Source organism: Malus sylvestris, chromosome 15 (assembly GCF_916048215.2).
Source record: "Malus sylvestris chromosome 15, drMalSylv7.2, whole genome shotgun sequence".
NCBI lineage: Eukaryota > Viridiplantae > Streptophyta > Magnoliopsida > Rosales > Rosaceae > Malus > Malus sylvestris.
The window spans coordinates 1,847,321-1,866,061 of record NC_062274.1 but is presented as its reverse complement, the minus strand read 5'-3'; the positions used below and the strand labels follow the sequence as shown (position 1 = coordinate 1,866,061).

Here is an 18,741-nt window from a genome sequence, read left to right as displayed (position 1 = left end):
TTTCACGTGACCGAGTCACCGATTCACCGAGTAGGGCCGGTGACACTTGGAGCCCGAACCTTCTCTCTTTCCTTTTAGCGTACTTCCAAACCTTCTGCCAATCTACAAATCTATCTTCTTCTGCACCAAGAATTTCTTCTTCTCGAAGCTCCACCAGGTAGACATCATCTCCATTTTTTATTAATTTTTAAAGTTTTTAATTTATTTATTTCCAGTCGGATTCGATCGCAATTTTATTCGCTTTTCTTTCACGCCAGCTTTATTTAACGAATTTTTGGTCAATTGTTAATGGGGATGTGCTGTTGCAATCACAGGGGATACGCAATTCAGTATTATTTTACAGTCGATTTGTAATTTGTGTTGTAACAAAAATTCAGGTAAAAAAGCCGGGAAAAAAATGCAAATTTGATCATATTTTCTGTTTGGTTCCCGAGAAACGCTAGGAAAAGATCGAAATTTTGTTCTGTGTAAAGCATTGAGTACGACGTCAGTGAAATTCTTTAGTCGATTTTGTGTACTCTGATAGCAGAAGAAGGATCGGCTTAAAAAAGCAGAATCAGTGCCAATTTGATATTTCTTTTTCCTGTTTGGTTCCCGAGAAATGCCAATATACTCAATTTCTTTATTTTCATTCGGATTTGATCCAAATTTTATTCGCGTTTCTCTCACGCCAGCTTTATTTATCGAAACTTTGGGTCAATTATTGAGTACGACGGGCTGTCGCAATCTTAGATGACACGCAGTCGGCAAAAGAAGGCATTCAATTTTGAATATCGTTAGCAGAAAAAGGATCAGGCGAAAATAAAACGCGAAAAGAATGGCAATTTGATTGTATTTCTGTTTGCTTCCCGGGAAACGCTAGGAAAAAGATAGAATATTTGCTGCAATTTTTCTGCTCCAGGCAGTACGTGAGAGCTAATCAAAATTTTCAGTGTTTTTTTGGGTAAAAGTATGAAAATTTATTTAATTTTGGTCGAAAAATAACACAATTTTTCAATGCAGGGAATTTGGTTGAGAAGTGTTTCAGCATAATCTGAAATGGCTTCGTCTGTTCTGATCTCTGATACTCAGCCGTGGAAGGATTTGAAGGTCATCGAGATGATACCTCTTTGCGAACGGGTAGTTTGAAAGTTTTCTGATTTTGTGTTAATTATAGGTAATTTTTTGTTGTTCAGGCTCACGTTGAAGACATAAAGAAGACCCATTTGCGCAACTTGCTGAACGATGTCAAGCGGTCCCAGGCAATGACGGTGTATGTTCATATATTGGAACTTATGAAAGCTTTTAATCTTAATTCAATTTTATATAATCCTTGTTTTGTATGGAACTATGGATATTGGAACTTGATAATGTGTGCATTTACTCTTACAGTGAGTTGGATGGGCTCCTGTTGGACTACTCGCGGCAGTGTGCCACAGTTGAAACCTTGCAGAAGCTCCTCAAGTTGGCGGAGGTGGGGTTGGATCATTCCAAAATTCCCCTTCTTTGGGAGGGGTTGGGTGAATATATTGTTTTTTCGTTAATGTTTTGTATTCCACAATGCAGGCTGCATCCCTCAAAGAGAAGATTAATCGAATGTTTGGTGGAGAGCATGTAAGCTCATGTTTATCTTCCTTTGGTGGAGTATTATTTGAAAACTTCTTTTGAAGCTTTATAGGATTTATGGAAGAGACCGGCAAATTTCTCAAACCAATAGTCTACGATTCTTCTGAATTTTTGTTTTCTGGATGTTGCCTTAGATAAACAGCACAGAAAATAGATCGGTGCTTCATGTAGCTCTTCGTGCTCCAAGGGATGCAGCTATACAGTGTGATGGGAAAAATGTGGTCCCAGATGTTTGGGAAGTTCTGGACAAGATCCAAAAGTTCTCAGAGAGTATTCGAAGTGGATCTTGGGTAATCAACCAAAATTTTTTTTGCTATCCTTTTTAGGTCCATATTGCTTGAATTCTGAAGTGATTGGCAATTCTGGTAGGTTGGAGCGACAGGAAAAGTATTGAAGGATGTTATTGCGGTTGGTATTGGTGGCAGCTTCTTAGGTCCTCTATTTGTGCACACAGCTCTTCAAACAGGTCACCCTGATACATTTCATCGATCTGCATCTCTATTCACATTTTCTTCTCTTCGTACATTGTACTGTGGGTTTTCCTTGTGAAAATGGTTAACCTTGCTTCAGAACAAAGTTTAGCGAGTGTTCATTAGTTTGATTCCATCTTACAGATCCAGAGGCTATGGAAGCAGCAAAGGGAAGGCAGCTGCATTTGTAAGTACTTTCACACTGAACTTTTATTTATTAATTTTCAGTTCTCTATATTAATGAATTAGAACCAGTAAGATGTGATAGTAAGAATTCATTGCGTGAGCCTTTTTAAGTGATTTCCCCCCTAATGTTGTCAAAGGTTGCAGGTTAGCTTTCTTCCAACTCCTTTTTAGGGCCAACTGATTGTAACAATGAGATAATCTGTGTTCATGAGTTTATTACAGTGGCATAGTTCTTGAAGGAGGGATGCAAATGTTAAAAACATTGAGAGAAGTGTTCTGTATTTGATACCGGACATTGGATTTTAAGATATGGCATGGTTTTGGTTTTCAAATTTTCTTTGTTTTTCTTTTGGAAAACGATCTTTATTCTGTGGGTTTGCTTTGTAGTTGTGTTGGTTGAAGAAACATAGCCTGTATTCAGTCGTACATATTTTTTGTGCGTACATATATTTATCAGAAGATCTATGATTGTGGTCTAAAGAGTATTCTGTTATGGTTGAATCACTTTATGATTATTAATCATTATTTCAATACACAACAGTTCAATAATATTATCCATATGATACTTTATTTTGTCCATCTAATACTTTGTTTTCTTTTGTGTGCAGTCTTGCAAATGTTGATCCTATTGATGTTGCCAGAAATATTGCAGGGTTCAACCCAGAAACTACCCTTGGTAAGCATTGAGCTTATTTATATGCCAAGTATTTACTTTTGTAGTGAAGTAGTGATCTAAGCTTTATGTGGGGTTTCTTATTGTTCATATTCTTTTGATATTTGCAGTTGTGGTAGTTTCAAAGACTTTTACAACAGCTGAAACTATGTTGAATGCTCGAACCCTTAGGGAATGGATTTCATCTTCTCTTGGGTTAGTGCATTTGCTAACTCTTCTTGGATATATGGGTCTAATAGTTGTTTGGGATTCGGGATTTGTTTATTATTTGATGATTGAATTTGGACTCAGTTAATCTCTCTCTCTATCTCATGGTTGAATGTAATAATTTCAGGCCTGCTGCAGTTGCAAAGCATATGGTTGCAGTCAGCACTAATCTTACGGTATAGTCTCCTTTGTTCTATTGCATTTGGGGCTGATTGAACACTCAGATTATCATATATTTTAATTAACTATAGTCATTATTCATTTTTCATAATAAATTTCTAAGTTTTTCTTTTTGGTTTCATTTCTGATGCAATTTATTAAGACCATTAGGACTGAGGTTATATTTTGAGATGGAATACTTGGCAGATTTAGGTGCTCTAGTGAAAACCCACGATGAAATTTTAAGGTCAATATTCACGTTTTTATCTTTTTCTTTTTCTGTTTCAGCTTGTAGAGAAATTTGGAATTGACCCAAGAAATGCTTTTGCATTTTGGGACTGGGTTGGTGGCCGATATAGTGGTAACTTGTTTGCCTTCTCGTATAGATATTTGCAGCTACCTGGATGTTTAATTAGTATTTTTGAATTGCTGGTTGCAGTTTGTAGTGCTGTTGGAGTGTTGCCTTTATCTCTTCAGTATGGGTTCTCAGTTGTTGAGAAGTAAGCCACTTGTAGTTGTTTCAATTATTTATGAGTCATTTTTGAAGTTTGTGATGCCTGGATTTGATTTCTCACTTCATGAGGCTGCAGATTAGGATTTAATTGTCTATTCTATTTTTCTATCCAGGATTCAATGGAAATGTAGTTAATATAGAGAAACTAAAACTTTTACTGCTCTGTTGAACAAAACAAAAATGGTCGTTGCTTTCTCCAGTAAATGTATGTACTTGATAAACACTTTTTATATGTGAGATTTCTGAAACTGCATGCCAAAATCAAGTACTGAAGAAAATATTTTAGATGGGCGCATGATGTGTTTAATTCACTAGTTGGTGAATGATCTTTGTATATACTAACTTGGATGTTATATTTCCTAATCAAAGGTTCTTAAAGGGAGCTTCAAGCATTGATCAACACTTCTACTCAACACCATTTGAGAAAAATATACCTGTAAGTACCCAAAGTTTGTATTGTCATAATTATTGTAGAATGATTGCCTTGTAATATAATTGGTGATGTGTTATCTAACGTTTCATCCTTGCTTTAGGTTCTTTTAGGTCTGTTGAGCATATGGAATGTATCATTTCTTGGATACCCTGCAAGAGTGAGTATTATTTTATCCTTTCCAGATTTCATATTTGTAAGCATCAATGAGTTTTGTGTTTTTACTTGTTGCTACTTATCCTTAGGCTATCTTACCATACTCCCAAGCACTGGAGAAGCTTGCTCCGCACATTCAACAGGCAAGTTCACCCCTGCCCTCTATCTGCAATTTTTTGTTAACTGGACTTTTAATTTATATCTTCCAATTTTTTCTTCAATTTAGGTTAGCATGGAAAGTAACGGCAAGGGTGTATCAATTGATGGTGTAATACTTCCCTTTGAGACTGGTGAAATTGACTTTGGTGAACCTGGAACAAATGGTCAGCACAGCTTTTACCAACTAATTCACCAGGTGATCTCAACATTCAAGTAGGTTAGCATGAAAAATGATTTACAAAACCTTCAGTTTTCTAATCACATGTGAAGGAACATCAAGCACATTACTGACCTTCAGATGATTAATTTGATACTTTTGTTTATGTCGTGCGTGTATGGTTGCTAACGTTTTTCTTCCTGAATGATCAGGGTCGTGTTATTCCTTGTGACTTTATTGGTGTTGTGAAGAGTCAGCAACCTGTTTACCTGAAAGGTACATAATTTAAAACTCTTCTGAAAAGATTTTAGCTGTCAGTGTATTTTTCAAAGTTTGTATTCTGATGTTTAGTCAGTGGATTGCTACAGGTGAAGTGGTGAGTAATCATGATGAGCTCATGTCTAACTTTTTTGCACAGCCCGATGCCCTTGCCTATGGAAAGGTATGATTTATGCAGACTCCCTGGTTGATGTTTTTATTATTTCTTAGTTACATATACTAACTTATGCCCTTCTTTCAAGGAAAATGAGTTTGCACTATGATGCTAAAAAGGATAAAACAGAAAAAGATGATAAAACCAAGATTAGCAAATAAACTTGCAATTTTCTCTCTACTAATAGCAGCACATAAATATGGTCTATGATGTTTCTAACCTAAATCAATTTTCTTGTAGCACCCAGAACAGCTGAAGAAAGAGAATGTTCCAGAGCATCTTATCAATCATAAGGTGAGCTCCCTTTGGCTTTAGTCATTGGCTTATAGGTAAATAAGTGGTGCTAATTATTAGACATCTCTCACAGACTTTCACTGGAAATCGGCCATCTCTCAGCCTGCTGCTTCCATCACTTAATGCTTACAACATCGGGCAGGTTTGTGATTTGTTTCCATTTTCGACCTTTTGTTATGTGCTCTAGTCATCCTATGGTTTTTCGACTTGTTAGGTTTTCCGCACATTCAAATGCAAACAGTTTAGTGCTTGATAAGTTGGCATTCAGCACATATTTGCAAACTTCTCAATTCTATAAGATAACATTCAAGGCCTGCATGTTTAGTCTCTGTGCTTGTTTTTTAATGGAAGTTGTCCTGGTCGTGTGCTATATGAAGTATAACCTTATTTTTGTCGGAATTTATAGTCTGTACTGCTTTGGCATTCTAATATCAACTTGCCTGCATCCAGTTGTTGGCAATTTATGAACACAGAATTGCAGTTGAAGGTTTCGTATGGGGAATCAATTCTTTTGACCAGTGGGGAGTAGAATTGGGAAAGGTACAGAATTGCGTTAACTTTCATCAACCCGCTTCTCCATTTAAGGATGAGTTTTCTGTTCGCTTGCTCCATATTCTTTTAAGACATATTTTGTGTTGTGAGCAGTCATTGGCTAGTCAAGTTAGAAAGCAACTCAATGCATCTCGTACAAAAGGGCAACCCATCGAGGGCTTCAACTACAGTACCACGTCGTTGTTGACAAAATACTTGGAGGTATGCAAATCAAGTTTTTCATTTGGAATTGTATATCAGCCGAAGGTTCTCGGGAGATTCGTCTCCTGTTGGACTGTTTGAGATCCGGTTTGGAATGTAAGTATCATGAAACTAAATTACTTTCTTGTATGACAGGCAAGTAAAGATATCCCTGCTGACCTTCCGACACTTTTGCCACAGATATAGTTGCCTTTTGCCGGAGTTAATCAACTTTAAAGTCAGCTGAACGAATAAATTAACCTCATGTATATCAACTACAATCAATACGGCATAACGCGGTACCGGTTTTGCTTGCAATTTTCTAATACCTTACATTGATCATAATTGTAGTCGAATTGATACAATTCTGGGTTCCAAGAAATGCTGTCCAAACAAATAGATGCATATAATATATCTCTAGCAATTTTGCAATCACAGAATCACGTATTGAATCTTTATGTTTTCAGTCATCGTCCGTGTTTGTTCTTCAAACTGGAGCAAATTAAATAAGACATAGATGTTCAAAATAAAACTAGTTACTCATTCATTGACTGAAAACATTTGTGTCAAGGGAGTAGACCGGTCACCTACAGCTTCAACAAAACTACCCAACTTCATTGTTCCCAAAGCCCCAGATCCCACCAGTAGAGTGGCTGGGGGAGGGTTCTAAACACCGGTAGACCCAAACCCTCCGGCACCTCTGAACGTGGAATCCAAATCCTCAACCTCCACAACATCAGGGATGATGATCTTCTCAATGATCAGCTGTGCAATCCTGTCACCCTCCTTGATCTCAAAATCAACATCAGAAAAGTTGAACAGCACCACCCCAACCGGACCTCTGTAATCTGCATCGATGACACCAGCTCCGACATCAATCGAGTGCTTCCATGCCAGCCCCGATCGTGGCGCTACACACCCAACAGACAATACAGAAAACCCATTTAAATTCTGTATGCCAAGAGATCAAAATTTATCGAAATTGAGCAGGAAATTTGGGGATTAGGATTTTTACCAATTCGGGCATAGGTTCCCTCAGGGACGGCAATGCTCAGATCGGTTGGGACCAGGGCTTTTCCTCTGGCCGGAACTTTCGTCTCCGTCGCGCTACACAAAAATCCACATCAAATTCCGATGATTGTTCAAGTAAAAATCGAATATAAACTTAGGGGTTTTGGGGTTCACCTTGAGAGATCATAGCCTGCAGAGAGAGGGGAACCTCTGGCCGGCAAAACCGCCTTTTCAGAGAGCTTCTTCACCCGGAAAAATGGGGCAAAGTTTCCAGAAACGTCGCCGTTTTCGTGAAGCTTGGCGATCTTGGGAGTCGGCTCTTTGACTTCATGGCTTCCGTTCTGCGCGTCTTGCTGGGGCATTCTGAGAGCTTGCGGGAGAAAGCGACGGCAATGCGTTGGGTATTTGCCAAAAACCAGATGGGGGGCAAGAGGGAAGACAGGGTTTGTTTAAATAAGAGAGCGTCGCGAACAATGGCTTTTACCGCGCTCCAAAGTTTTCAGCCAATTTTCAAATTTCCTTCGGAGGGAAAATTAGAATGCTCTACATATTTTCTATAGTTGTTAGATTAAACATTCATCCTTTTTAAAGATTTGATTAAGGTGCTTCAATCAATTGCCACCTCAATAATTTTCTATTTATTTAATTTCCACGTCATTAATTTAAATGCATTTATATAGAGGGTAGCTTAGCATCTAATTGCCTATAATATAGGAATTTAATTTTCTCAACCCCCTTCTGCGCATTAAATGACATTTTTTTTATTATCCATCTCCTGGGCATTTCGTTTTCTTTTTTATTCTTTTCCTATTATCCCTATATTTATGCATTTATTATCCATCTCTATGCATTTTTTTATTGTTTGTTATAATATTTACTTTTTTTTTGTGAATATAGTAGAATATTTATAAAAAAAATTGTCAAATTTTATTATTTAGAAGACCCAACACATGGTAAAGATTTGTTTGATTATATAGCTACTTCTAGTTACCTATAATATGGACACATTTAGTTTTATAGTGGATTTGATTTTTTGTATTTCTTAGTACATTTGGAATGTAAATGTACCAAAAGGGTTATCTGATAGAGACATTTGGTTTTGTGGTACATTTGAGATTTTTTGTTCATTTGGTCTTTTGGTACAATAGGAATCTAAACGTACCAACATGATTACCTGACAATGGGCACATTTGGTTTTTTGGTACATTTGGTTTCTCGATACATTTGAAATCTAAATGTACCAAAAGTTGATACTTTTGTTCTCAAATTGTACCATAAGTTTTAAGTATATTTTTTATATATCTATAAATGAAAAAAATATGTTTGAAGACTTTTTATTGATACAATTTTAATAGAAATAGTATTTTTTTTAAATACTGATAATAAGGAAACGAGGAATTAGTTAATTAATTTTTTATTTTATTTTATTAAAAAAATGTCATTTAATGCGCATAAGGGAGTTGAGAAAATTAAATTCCTATATTATAGGCAATTAGTTGCTAAGCTACCTTATGCCTCTATATAAATGCATTTAAATTAATGACATGGAAATTAAATAAATATAAAATTATTGAGGTGCCAATTGATTGAAGCACCTTAATCAAATCTTTAAAAGGGATGAATGTTTAATCTAACAACTATAGAAAATATGTAGGGCATTCTAATTTTCCCTAATAAATGCAATAATATAGGGATAATAGGAACTGAAATTAAGAACCAAAATTTTAGGAAAATGTTTGATCAAATTTTCAAAAATAATGTATGTTTAGTCTTAAAAATTAAAAAACGAGGCGCTTATATCAAAATGCTTTTTTTTTCGGAAGCAATTCATCACTACTGAATCTTAGGGCTTCTTTTTGGCTGATCTTTTAAAATGTAAAGGAATCTCATCCCAATAGTCTGGAAAGAAAGATCAACAGCCCAGTCAGTTTTAATTCACTTAAAAGCCCAGCCCAAGTTGGTCTGGAAGTGATCAAGTTTATTTATTGATTTATGGTCACTAAGATTTTTTCATCTTGGTAATAAGCTTTTCTTAAGAATCCTAAGAGCTAGTTTGGTATTGCTGTGCTTTGAAAAAAAAGCTGTTTTTGCTGTGCTGTGAGAATAAGCGGCTGTGAAATAAAGCTGCAGAGTGTTTGGTAAACTTTTTTGTAAAAATGCTTTTGAAAAAAAAAACAGTATTATAGTGTTTGGTAAACTTTTATGTAAAATAGATGTGAAAAAGTTGGTTTTTCAAATATGGGTTTTGCAGCTTCTTGTTTTTAGTTTTTTTCCACAAAAAACTGTGAAAAAAAAACTGAAGCTAAATGTTTACCAAACACAAAAAAACTCCCACCTTTTTTTATACCAGCCATTTTCACAATCACCTCAGTACCAAACCAGGCCTAAGTATGATAGCTTTTGAAAAGATTTACCAAATTAAAGCTTTTGAAATATTTCTATGAGCGTTTCTGGCTCCCAAAATAGTAGTTTGCCGTGATGAAATCACCAACAGATTATTTTTTAAAGATAAAAAAAACTCGTGAAAAGAAAGCCCTTAACAATACAATTTCATAAATAAGAAGGCAAGAAATTGAATCGAGAAAAAAAGTATCACTAAATTAATAATCAGTAACTTTTTGACATCTCGCTTGGTTGGTAAGGATCGAGCTTTACACTCCAACCACTTCACTACTTTGACATACAACTTATACCACAATCTGATTAGTATTATATCTTTTGCAACTCAAGTGCCTAAAGATTCGAAACTAAAATTGTTCAACGTTTTATTAACATGCACCCCTTACGACACAGTACGTTGCACGCACCCATTGTATATGATAATGAAAATATGATTTTGGAGGTTAAGAAGTTTCACATAAGTATTTCAGTTTTATTTGTCAACCATTGTGTAATTTATCAGTAGAAAAAATCGAACTCAAAAAGAGCAGTGTAGCATACGGACGTGAAATTCACCTCTAATTACTAATCCCCCCCCCCCCCCAAAAAAATTGTTGTTCACATAGTTTAGTTGGAATCTTACTTTTGTACTTGTGTTTCTTCTTTTTACATCTTCTTCATTGTGAGTCTGGATCCTTGCCAGATCTTTTTAGTAAGGATCATAGGATTTTGTGAATTGTTTATGTTCATCGTACATCGTGGATCAGAAACCATTTTAAATATTTTTATTTAAAAATAAATACAAACAATACTTAACAAAAACTGATTGTACGATGTATGATAAACAAACACAATTTACAAATTCCTATGATTCTCACCAAAATAACCCGGAGAGGATCCTGTTGGCTTCATTGTATCGACAATGTTTTTAGGTTGATCTGCTCAGACGTTTTTACATTTTCATACTTGTGTTTATAAAAACGGTTGATTTACTCAGACATTTGGGGATAATATCTGAAAAGGTTAAAAAGTGTTGGTAGGGTGATGTGTGGTACTACAAATCGATGCTTTGCTAACGTGAGCCGGTTGGGCAATATCCCTAAATTACCTCTGTCACATTCATCTCCCTTCTTTTTTGTTGCCCTTATTTCCAACCCTTCGCCTTCTCTCCCCGTCTTACCTCACTCTCAAAGCGCAAAAGGGTTTCTTTGGCTCGCTCGCTCTCTGCAACTTCAACTGATCATCCATGGCCGACCTTTCCAGCTCCGCCTCCCGCAACCAGCTCTCCGTCACCACTCCGCCCCAGATCTCCAAAGGTATTTTCTCTATCGACCTCCTTTGCCGTCTTCGATTTTCGCATTCCGCCTCCACCCCCCGTTTTTCTACCAAAACCCTAGACTTTTGCGGTGGTTCTGATAAAGTTCGCACATTTATCGTTTTCTTTGTCGTTCGTATAATCGCTGTTGTTTTACATGGCTGATTTTAGGGTTTTGATAAATATTCCGTAGTTAGGGTTTTGATAAATATTTTGTGCCTAGGGTTTTGATTAATCTTGGTAAATGCAATTAATTTTACATTTTCCCGTTTATTGGTTGGAAGAAATAATATTATGAATTTAATGATGATGCTCCAGGAATATCGTAATTTGGTTCACCATAAGAATTTCCATGCTCGACAGTTGTAGTAGTATTTTGCATCATAAACTTTATCAAAGTTCAAGTTTTGACAAAAGTCTTTTCTCAGTTCATATTTTGATTGATGTGGATAAGTAATGTTATGATGTTTTTAATTCGATCCTGTTTTGGTGGTTTAGGTTCCCCCCCCCCCCCCTTTTTTTTCCGAAATAATGGTGCTTCATCGAATAACTGTGATTCTAGTTGGATTTGTTTGATAATTTTCACATAATTCTAAATTGTGTTTATTTCTGGTGTACACAGGTGGACAAGGTTCTGAGAATCCTATTCCCCTTTCACCACAATGGCTTCTGCCTAAGCCGGGGGAGAGTAAGCAGGGAATGTTAACCGGGGTGTGTTATCATCGCTTTCATGATTGTATATTAATCTGCTTACCTCAATTGCTGCTTAGTTTCAGAAGAAAATTTTGTTACATTTGTTCCAGTTTGCACCTCTATCTTAGTTATTAAAATAAGTTTGGAATATTGCTTCAGAGTTTCTCTGTTATTCATTTCTTAAAAATAAATGCAGGAAAAACTTCCCAGCCCAAATCCATCCTTTGGCAGTCGCTTGGATACCATGAAATCATCAGGTAATGGTGATGAAATTCATGATACCCAGAAGAAGAAGGATGTTTTCAGGCCATCCTTGATGGATATGGAAGCTGGTGGTCGTCGTGAACGCTGGCGTGATGAAGAAAGAGACACCAACTCCTCAGGACGCAAAGATCGTTGGAGGGATGGGGATAAGGAAATTGGTGACACTCGCAGGATGGATCGACGGATGGAAAATTCATCTGCAAAGCACTTTGGGGAAGCACGTCATGCCCCACCTGAGCGGTGGACTGACTCAAGTAACAAGGAATCCAATTATGAGCAACGGCGAGAGAGCAAATGGAACACGCGTTGGGGGCCTGATGACAAGGAGGCAGAAGGTTTGCGTGACAAGTGGGCAGACTCTGGTAGAGATGCTAGCATGCATCTTGATAAGGGTTTGTCTCATGTTGGAAATCATGTAAAGGATGAGAAGGATGGGGATCACTACCGGCCTTGGAGATCAAATTCATCCCAAGCCCGAGGAAGGGGAGATCCTTCTCATAACCAGACAACAAACAAGAATGCTCCTATATATTCATCTAATTGGGGGCGCGGGGAAAATGCACCTCCCACCTTTTCTGTTGGTCGTGGAAGGGGTAGCTCTGGTGGAGGCTCTATGAACAGCAGTCCCACTATTCCTCAGTCTATAGGAACTGTATTGGACAAAGTTGAAAGTGAACATGGAGAGCCTTATCCATTAAGGTATAGTAGGACAAAGCTGATTGATGTATACAGGAAGGCTGATATGAAATCATATCAAAAACTAGTTGATGGGTTTATAGAAATGAGTTCTCTTATGGTGGATGAACCATTGGAGCCTCTGGCGCTTTGTGCACCGAATTCTGAGGAAATGGTAATGCAGATTCATTGTATTATTTTGTGATTACTTCTGATACTTTCATCAGTGCAGTTGAATATTTTTTTGTTTGTGCAGGCTCTTTTGAAGGGAATTGACAAAGGAGATATAGTAAGTAGTGGTGCACCCCAGACTTCTAAAGATGGAAGGAACCCAAATGATTTTACACAGTCAAGAAGACCGAAGCTTGGTAGTTTACTGGGTCATGATATTTTAAAACTATACATGCATGATTCTTTTCATTTGGGAATTGACTTGTATTTGAACTGTCTTGTTTGAGCAGGCAGTAGAGAAGATATACCCCTCGCACTTAGTGACTCTAAAGATGAAAGTACTGCTAGTTCAAAAGGTGGTCTTCCTATTTATTCAGAGGGCTTTTCTTATGAAAGGCAGGTGCTCCATCATGGATCCAGCCTAAAAGCAGAAACATCGCTGGAGCAGAAACCATACTCAGAGAGCAATTTCAGAGGGGAAGGTATGTTGATGTACGACATGAAAAGGATGTTGAAACAACATCAGTATGCATGTTGGTAAAGGTTACTAGGGTGGGCTGGAAAAGTTTGGGCTAGATGGTTTAAATTCACCTATTGTTCAGTGCCCATGAACAACTGGTTTACTTGATTCTTGATTTAGAATTTTACATTCTTTCTTGAGATTATGTTTCAGAAAAAAAAAACAAGGAAACTGGCACTGGCCTTTTTCAGACATGTTACTGACGTGAGATGGGTTTCCCTGTTTAAATTTACTCAATTTACTTTCTGTTTGCAGCTTTTAGAGTAGACAGTGGTCCTTTCAGAAGGGTTGAGGAGGTACCTGTTGGTGCAGATTTGAGCATGCAGGGAGGTAGTACTGCTCACTTTGGCTCTCCATGGAGAGCTCCATTACAAGAGTGCTCACATACAGTCTTGCATGATTGGAAAGAGATTCCTGGTGATATCAAGTCAAGAACTCCTGATATGGGCTGGTCACTAAGACCGAAAGATCTTAATAACGAATGGGAAAGTAGGGATGAGGCAAGATGGAAAACCAGTGACGATCCAGTTATAAGGAGGCAGCCATCTGGAATTCTAGATAGGGAACAAGAATTGAGAAAACCTCAGCAGCTTTCTCCAGAGGATCTGCAGCTTTATTATAAAGATCCTCAGGGTATAATTCAAGGTCCTTTCTCTGGAGCTGACATTATTGGCTGGTTTGAGGCTGGATATTTTGGCATAGATTTGCTAGTTCGCATAGCAGGTGCATCAAATGATACGCCATTTTTGGCACTTGGTGATGTTATGCCTCATTTACGAGCTAAAGCTAGACCACCACCTGGATTTACTGCACCTAAACCCGAGGTTGCGGATACATCAAGTAGGCCAAACTTTGGTAATGTTAGGATGATGCAAGCTGGCTTAAGTGAGGCAGAGATGGCAATAAATGATCTAAGGAATAAACAGGGTTCAACAGCAGAAGCTGAGAATAGGTTTCTGGAGTCACTAATGTCTGGTAATCCGAGTGGCTCACCACTTCAGAAGTTTCCTTTTACGGAAGGTTGGTGATATTAACGTATCTTTTACATTTCGAGTATATTATTTTCATACTTTCTGAAGCTTTATTCATACTTTGTTTTCATTTGTTCTGCATATCACATACTGCCTTCTTGTGACTTGGATCTATATGTTTTGTTATTAGGTTTACAAGGATTTATGGGAAACAATCTTCATACTGGATTAGATAATCTGTTCGCCAAGAGAATGGTTCTTGAACAACAGAGGTCTTTTCCTAATCCTTATCAATATTGGCCCGGGAGAGATGCTTCATCTGTGATACCTAAGTCGGAGATTGTTGCAGATGCAAACCTCCTCTCTTCAGTGGCAGAAAGTCCTAGTCAGCCTCCTCATACCCAAAGTTCTGACATCATGTCCATCCTTCAAGGATTAACTGACCGGTCATCATCGGCCATACATAATAGTGCTGCTGGTCGGTCAACTTTTCCTGTCCAAGGTGGCTCAGACCCACTCCAGAGTAATTTGCCTCCCCAAGCCCCACTCCAGATTAACTTTCCTCCCCAGGTCCCTCTTGGATTCCAACAGCAGAGGCTGCATCCTCAGAATCAACAATCTTTACTTTCCCAAGCTATGGATAGTTCAAGTATTTCAACGCAAGAGAAATTACTTTCTTCTGGTTTATTACAAGATCCACAAGTGTTGGGCATGTTGCAACAGCAGTATTTATTGCAGTTACATTCCCAAGCGCCTGTTCCAACACAACAAATGACATTGTTGGATAAGCTCATGTTGCTGAAGCAGCAGCAACAGAAACAGGAGGAGGAGCAAAGTTTGTTAAGGCAACAACAGCAGCTGCTTTCCCAGGTTATGTCAGAGCATCAATCTCGACAGCATTTTACTGAGCCATCTTTTGGACAGATGCAGGCTTCTGCAGTGCTGAAAGGGATAGATCCTTCCCGGCTTAAGTCATCACGAGAAATGTTTCCAGTTGGTACAAATGTGCAAGTTCCCAATACACAAAATGAACTCACTAGTAGTTATATGACTTTGCCTCCCCAAGGTACCCAAGATATTAGTCATAATGTTAGTGAGGGAGCATCCTCAGTAGTGTTACCTCATCAAGTGCTTGAGAATATTACTCATCAAAGAAGTCTGGATGTTAATATGGCGGCACCAATTTCTATTCAGCAGGAGTCGTTGCCAATGTCGACAAGTGTTGAGAGCTCACCTTTGCTTGATGTGATGACCAAATCTAGAGAGGTGTCCCTTGCGCAGGACATACCTGATTCTGACTTCCATGTTGTGAAACCCCTGGAATGGGCAGCTGAAAACACTTTCATAGCTGACGGATCTGTTGGGGTTTCAATTTCTCAGGGTGTTGCAGATTCTTTGCCATCACTGGGAGCTTTCAAGAAAGATGTACATGAGTATATTAATGATGTGAATGTTCAATCAGGCAATCAAATTGAAGAACAGCGGATTGAAAGGGAAAAATGCAATGATGAGGCTCCTACAGTAGTTGAAGCAAAGAATGTTGAAGTAAGAGGGCAAAGAAAGACTTCTGAGAAGAAGTCCAAGAAGCAAAAATCTGCCAAGGCAGAGTCTTCTGGTGATCAAGCAAAAGGAGCATCCAGTGCACAGTCTGAAGCTGAAAAGCCTGTTGTTAGCGACACAAAATTGGAGACGAGAGGCAACCGAGGCAGTAAGTCTGTAATTGTTACAGCAGAGGCTTTGGAATCCCGACAAGCTGAAAATCTAGAACCTGTAAAAGTTTCTGGAGGTGATAAGGAACATAATGAATTCAGGGGTGATTCTAAGTTAGTTGAGTCTGTTTCTGGGCAAAGTACTCAAACACAGATTGGGCAGCGAGGTTGGAAACCTGCTCCTGGTTTTAAGGCGAAATCGTTACTAGAAATTCAACAGGAAGAACAGAGGAAGGCACGGACAGAAGTGATTATACCTGAGGTCATCATCAACTCCCCCAGTTTGTCAACTCCTTGGGCTGGGGTTGTAGTCAATTCAGAACCAAAAATATCTACAGAAACTCCGGTAGATGCAGGTATTCATGACTTAAATGTTGGGAAGCCCAAAACTTCTCAAAACTCAAAGAGCAAGAAGAGCCCGCTACATGATTTATTAGCAGAGGAGGTTTTGGCCAAGTCTAGTGAAAGAGATGTTGAAATTCCTAATGGTGTATCAACTCAGCATCCTTCACAAATTATGCCCACCCGGCCAGAATCTGTAGATGACGATAACTTTATTGAGGCAAAAGACACCAAAAAAAGTCGCAAAAGGTCAGCAAAATCAAAGGGTGTTGGAACCAAGCCCTCAGTATCAGTCACTGCTGTAGATGTGCCTGTTAGTTCAAGCCCCACTGAGAAAGTCAAAAGCTCCCGTTCTGTACATCAGGAAAATGAAGTATTGCCTGCAATTCCATCAGGGCCTTCATTGGGAGATTTTGTTCTTTGGAAAGGAGAAACAGCTAACCCTGCTCCTTCTCCAGCATGGTCTACAGACTCTGGGAAGATTTCTAAACCCACATCTTTAAGAGATATCCAAAAGGAGCAGGAGAAGAGGGTTGCTACTGCTCAGCACCAAAATCAGATTCCAACTCCTCAGAAATCACAGCCACCTCAAGTCACCCGCAGTAGTGCTCCATCATGGTCACTTTCAGCATCATCTCCATCTAAGGCTGCATCTCCCATCGCGATTAATTCCCATGCTTCTCAGTCGAGAAATAAAGTAGAAGATGACTTATTCTGGGGCCCAATTGATCAAGCAAAGCAAGAAAATAAGCAGTATGATATTACTTCTTTGCTTTATTTTATATTAATTCATCGTGTGGTTGTGTCCGCTTTATGTTGCTTTGAGACGGAAAGCTTTATGAGCCTCACTTAATTATATTGTCGGAATGCATATACATGGGGTTGGCTCACATCTTTTGCATCTGCAGGGAACTAATTTGACCTAGTTTGACCTGGAGCTTGTGTTTTTGTTTGGTTTTCTGTGAGCAGGGCAGATTTTCCTCATCTTGCAAGCCAGGGCAGTCGGGGAGTGAAAATTACTCCTGGTAAAGGAACTTCAGCTGGTTCATTAGGCGGGCAGAAATCAGTGGGTCGAAAAGCAACTGAGCGATTACTTTCATCCTCACCGTCTCAGTCATCTATGAAAGGAAAAAGAGATGCCATGACCAAGCAATCAGGTAAGCCAGTTGTGGTACTGTTGATTTTCTGTCAGAAATATTTCTTGTCACCTACTTACGTTGTTTTATTTTCCTTTGCAGAGGCCATGGGCTTCCGAGATTGGTGCAAGAATGAGTGCGTTAGGCTTATTGGCACGAAAGGTATTTTTGACCTTCTGACCTGCATAATAGTACCAAACTTCATTAAATAGTGGGCAAATTCCATAGAACCAGGTGTTTTTGCTATAATGATTTTGCTTTCTTCGTAGCTTAAAAAGGTGAATTGATATTTGTCATTGTGTTGGTCCAACTCCATTCCTTGTCGTGATATTCAGTTTAATAATTGGATTACTGATCTGAGAATTATAAGATTTGCTAGAATTTGTTCAGAAGAATTCGTCCTTTCAAAGTCTTATTCTTGGCTTTGTCATTTATTTTGCTTTCCAGATACGAGTTTCCTTGAGTTTTGCCTGAAGCAATCCAAATCGGAGGCTGAGTTGCTTCTGAAAGAGAACCTAGGGTCGTATGATCCCGATCACGAATTCATTGACAAATTTCTCAACTACAAGGAGTTGCTACCGGCTGATGTCCTTGAAATTGCGTTTGAAAAAGGGAATGACCAAAGGGTCGCTGGGTTGAGCGGCAGAGATGTGAATTCGTACGGTGCAGATGTTGGGGATGCGGACCAAGACGCGTCCTCCAAAGGGGTTGGCAAGAAGAAGGGAAAGAAAGGAAAGAAGGTTAGTCCGGCTGTCTTGGGATTTAACGTCGTGAGTAACCGCATCATGATGGGCGAGATCCAGACACTGGAAGATTAGGGAGGAGGATGGAGTTTAAAGATGAGAAGGGCAGTTGTAAATAGGTTTTTGGCTTTTGGACTGTCATATCTTCTTCTTCTTCTTCTTCTTCTTCTAATGATGTAGTCGTAGTGGTAGACTAGTAGTAGTAAGTGCCAGCCAGCCAGCCAGCAGCAGTGCTAATTTTTCTGCTCGAGCGATTTTGTGTATCCTTAAATTATTGTCATGTTTTTAATCTCGTCGCTTTTTGAGATCCTGCGGGAGATTTATATTTATTCTTCAATCGACGTACCCAAGTTTCTGTTTTTTTCCATCAATTTTAAATTTGATTAATTTGAGTTGTAACTTCACCGCCGATTTCTATTTCTACTTACTTTTTCGAAACTCAGCCGGAAAATTGAGTGATATGAATAATATAGGAAATAAATTTTTACAATGGGCAGGAAAGTTTGTGGGATATAACTTATGAGAGTGATTCTTATTTTTTGAGTTCGATATATGTTGAACTCATGAGTAATACTTATGCAACATTGTGATAAAAATGTATCAAGCTTACATCATCGTTCGTGATAATAATGTAATA

At 38.4% G+C, this 18,741-nt stretch overlaps 3 protein-coding genes across 4 annotated transcripts; 2 read left to right on the top strand and 1 right to left on the bottom strand.

Moving 5' to 3' along the window:
• Positions 1–19: 19 nt before the first annotated feature.
• LOC126603892 (glucose-6-phosphate isomerase, cytosolic) lies at positions 20–6,615 on the top strand. 2 transcript variants are annotated; one of them, XM_050270909.1, is made up of 24 exons: positions 20–157; positions 1,003–1,089; positions 1,176–1,252; positions 1,372–1,453; positions 1,546–1,593; positions 1,740–1,895; positions 1,975–2,071; positions 2,220–2,262; positions 2,870–2,937; positions 3,045–3,129; positions 3,269–3,317; positions 3,589–3,661; positions 3,740–3,800; positions 4,184–4,250; positions 4,348–4,404; positions 4,490–4,543; positions 4,627–4,755; positions 4,929–4,992; positions 5,085–5,158; positions 5,390–5,443; positions 5,517–5,585; positions 5,894–5,983; positions 6,089–6,196; positions 6,332–6,615. In XM_050270909.1, exons 2-24 carry the CDS (start codon positions 1,039–1,041, stop codon positions 6,380–6,382), a joined length of 1,707 nt encoding a protein of 568 aa, XP_050126866.1. In that variant the 5' UTR covers positions 20–157; positions 1,003–1,038; the 3' UTR covers positions 6,383–6,615. The 2 variants fall into 2 exon arrangements, with proteins under 2 accessions (XP_050126866.1, XP_050126867.1); XM_050270910.1 differs by lacking the exon at positions 20–157 and adding an exon at positions 264–904.
• An 80-nt stretch (positions 6,616–6,695) lies between these two features.
• LOC126603893 (deoxyuridine 5'-triphosphate nucleotidohydrolase) lies at positions 6,696–7,663 on the bottom strand. Its single transcript, XM_050270911.1, has 3 exons — positions 7,361–7,663; positions 7,191–7,282; positions 6,696–7,086 (listed from the first exon to the last, which is right to left on the bottom strand). Exons 1-3 carry the CDS (start codon positions 7,546–7,548, stop codon positions 6,842–6,844), a joined length of 525 nt encoding a protein of 174 aa, XP_050126868.1. The 5' UTR covers positions 7,549–7,663; the 3' UTR covers positions 6,696–6,841.
• Positions 7,664–10,660: 2,997 nt separating this feature from the next.
• Positions 10,661–18,503, top strand: LOC126603346 (protein ESSENTIAL FOR POTEXVIRUS ACCUMULATION 1-like). The gene is made up of 10 exons (XM_050270158.1): positions 10,661–10,881; positions 11,503–11,591; positions 11,770–12,687; positions 12,769–12,880; positions 12,974–13,165; positions 13,459–14,223; positions 14,365–16,978; positions 17,195–17,382; positions 17,464–17,523; positions 17,809–18,503. The coding sequence occupies exons 1-10, from the start codon at positions 10,812–10,814 to the stop codon at positions 18,177–18,179; spliced, it is 5,379 nt and encodes a 1,792-aa protein (XP_050126115.1). The 5' UTR covers positions 10,661–10,811; the 3' UTR covers positions 18,180–18,503.
• Positions 18,504–18,741: the final 238 nt, after the last annotated feature.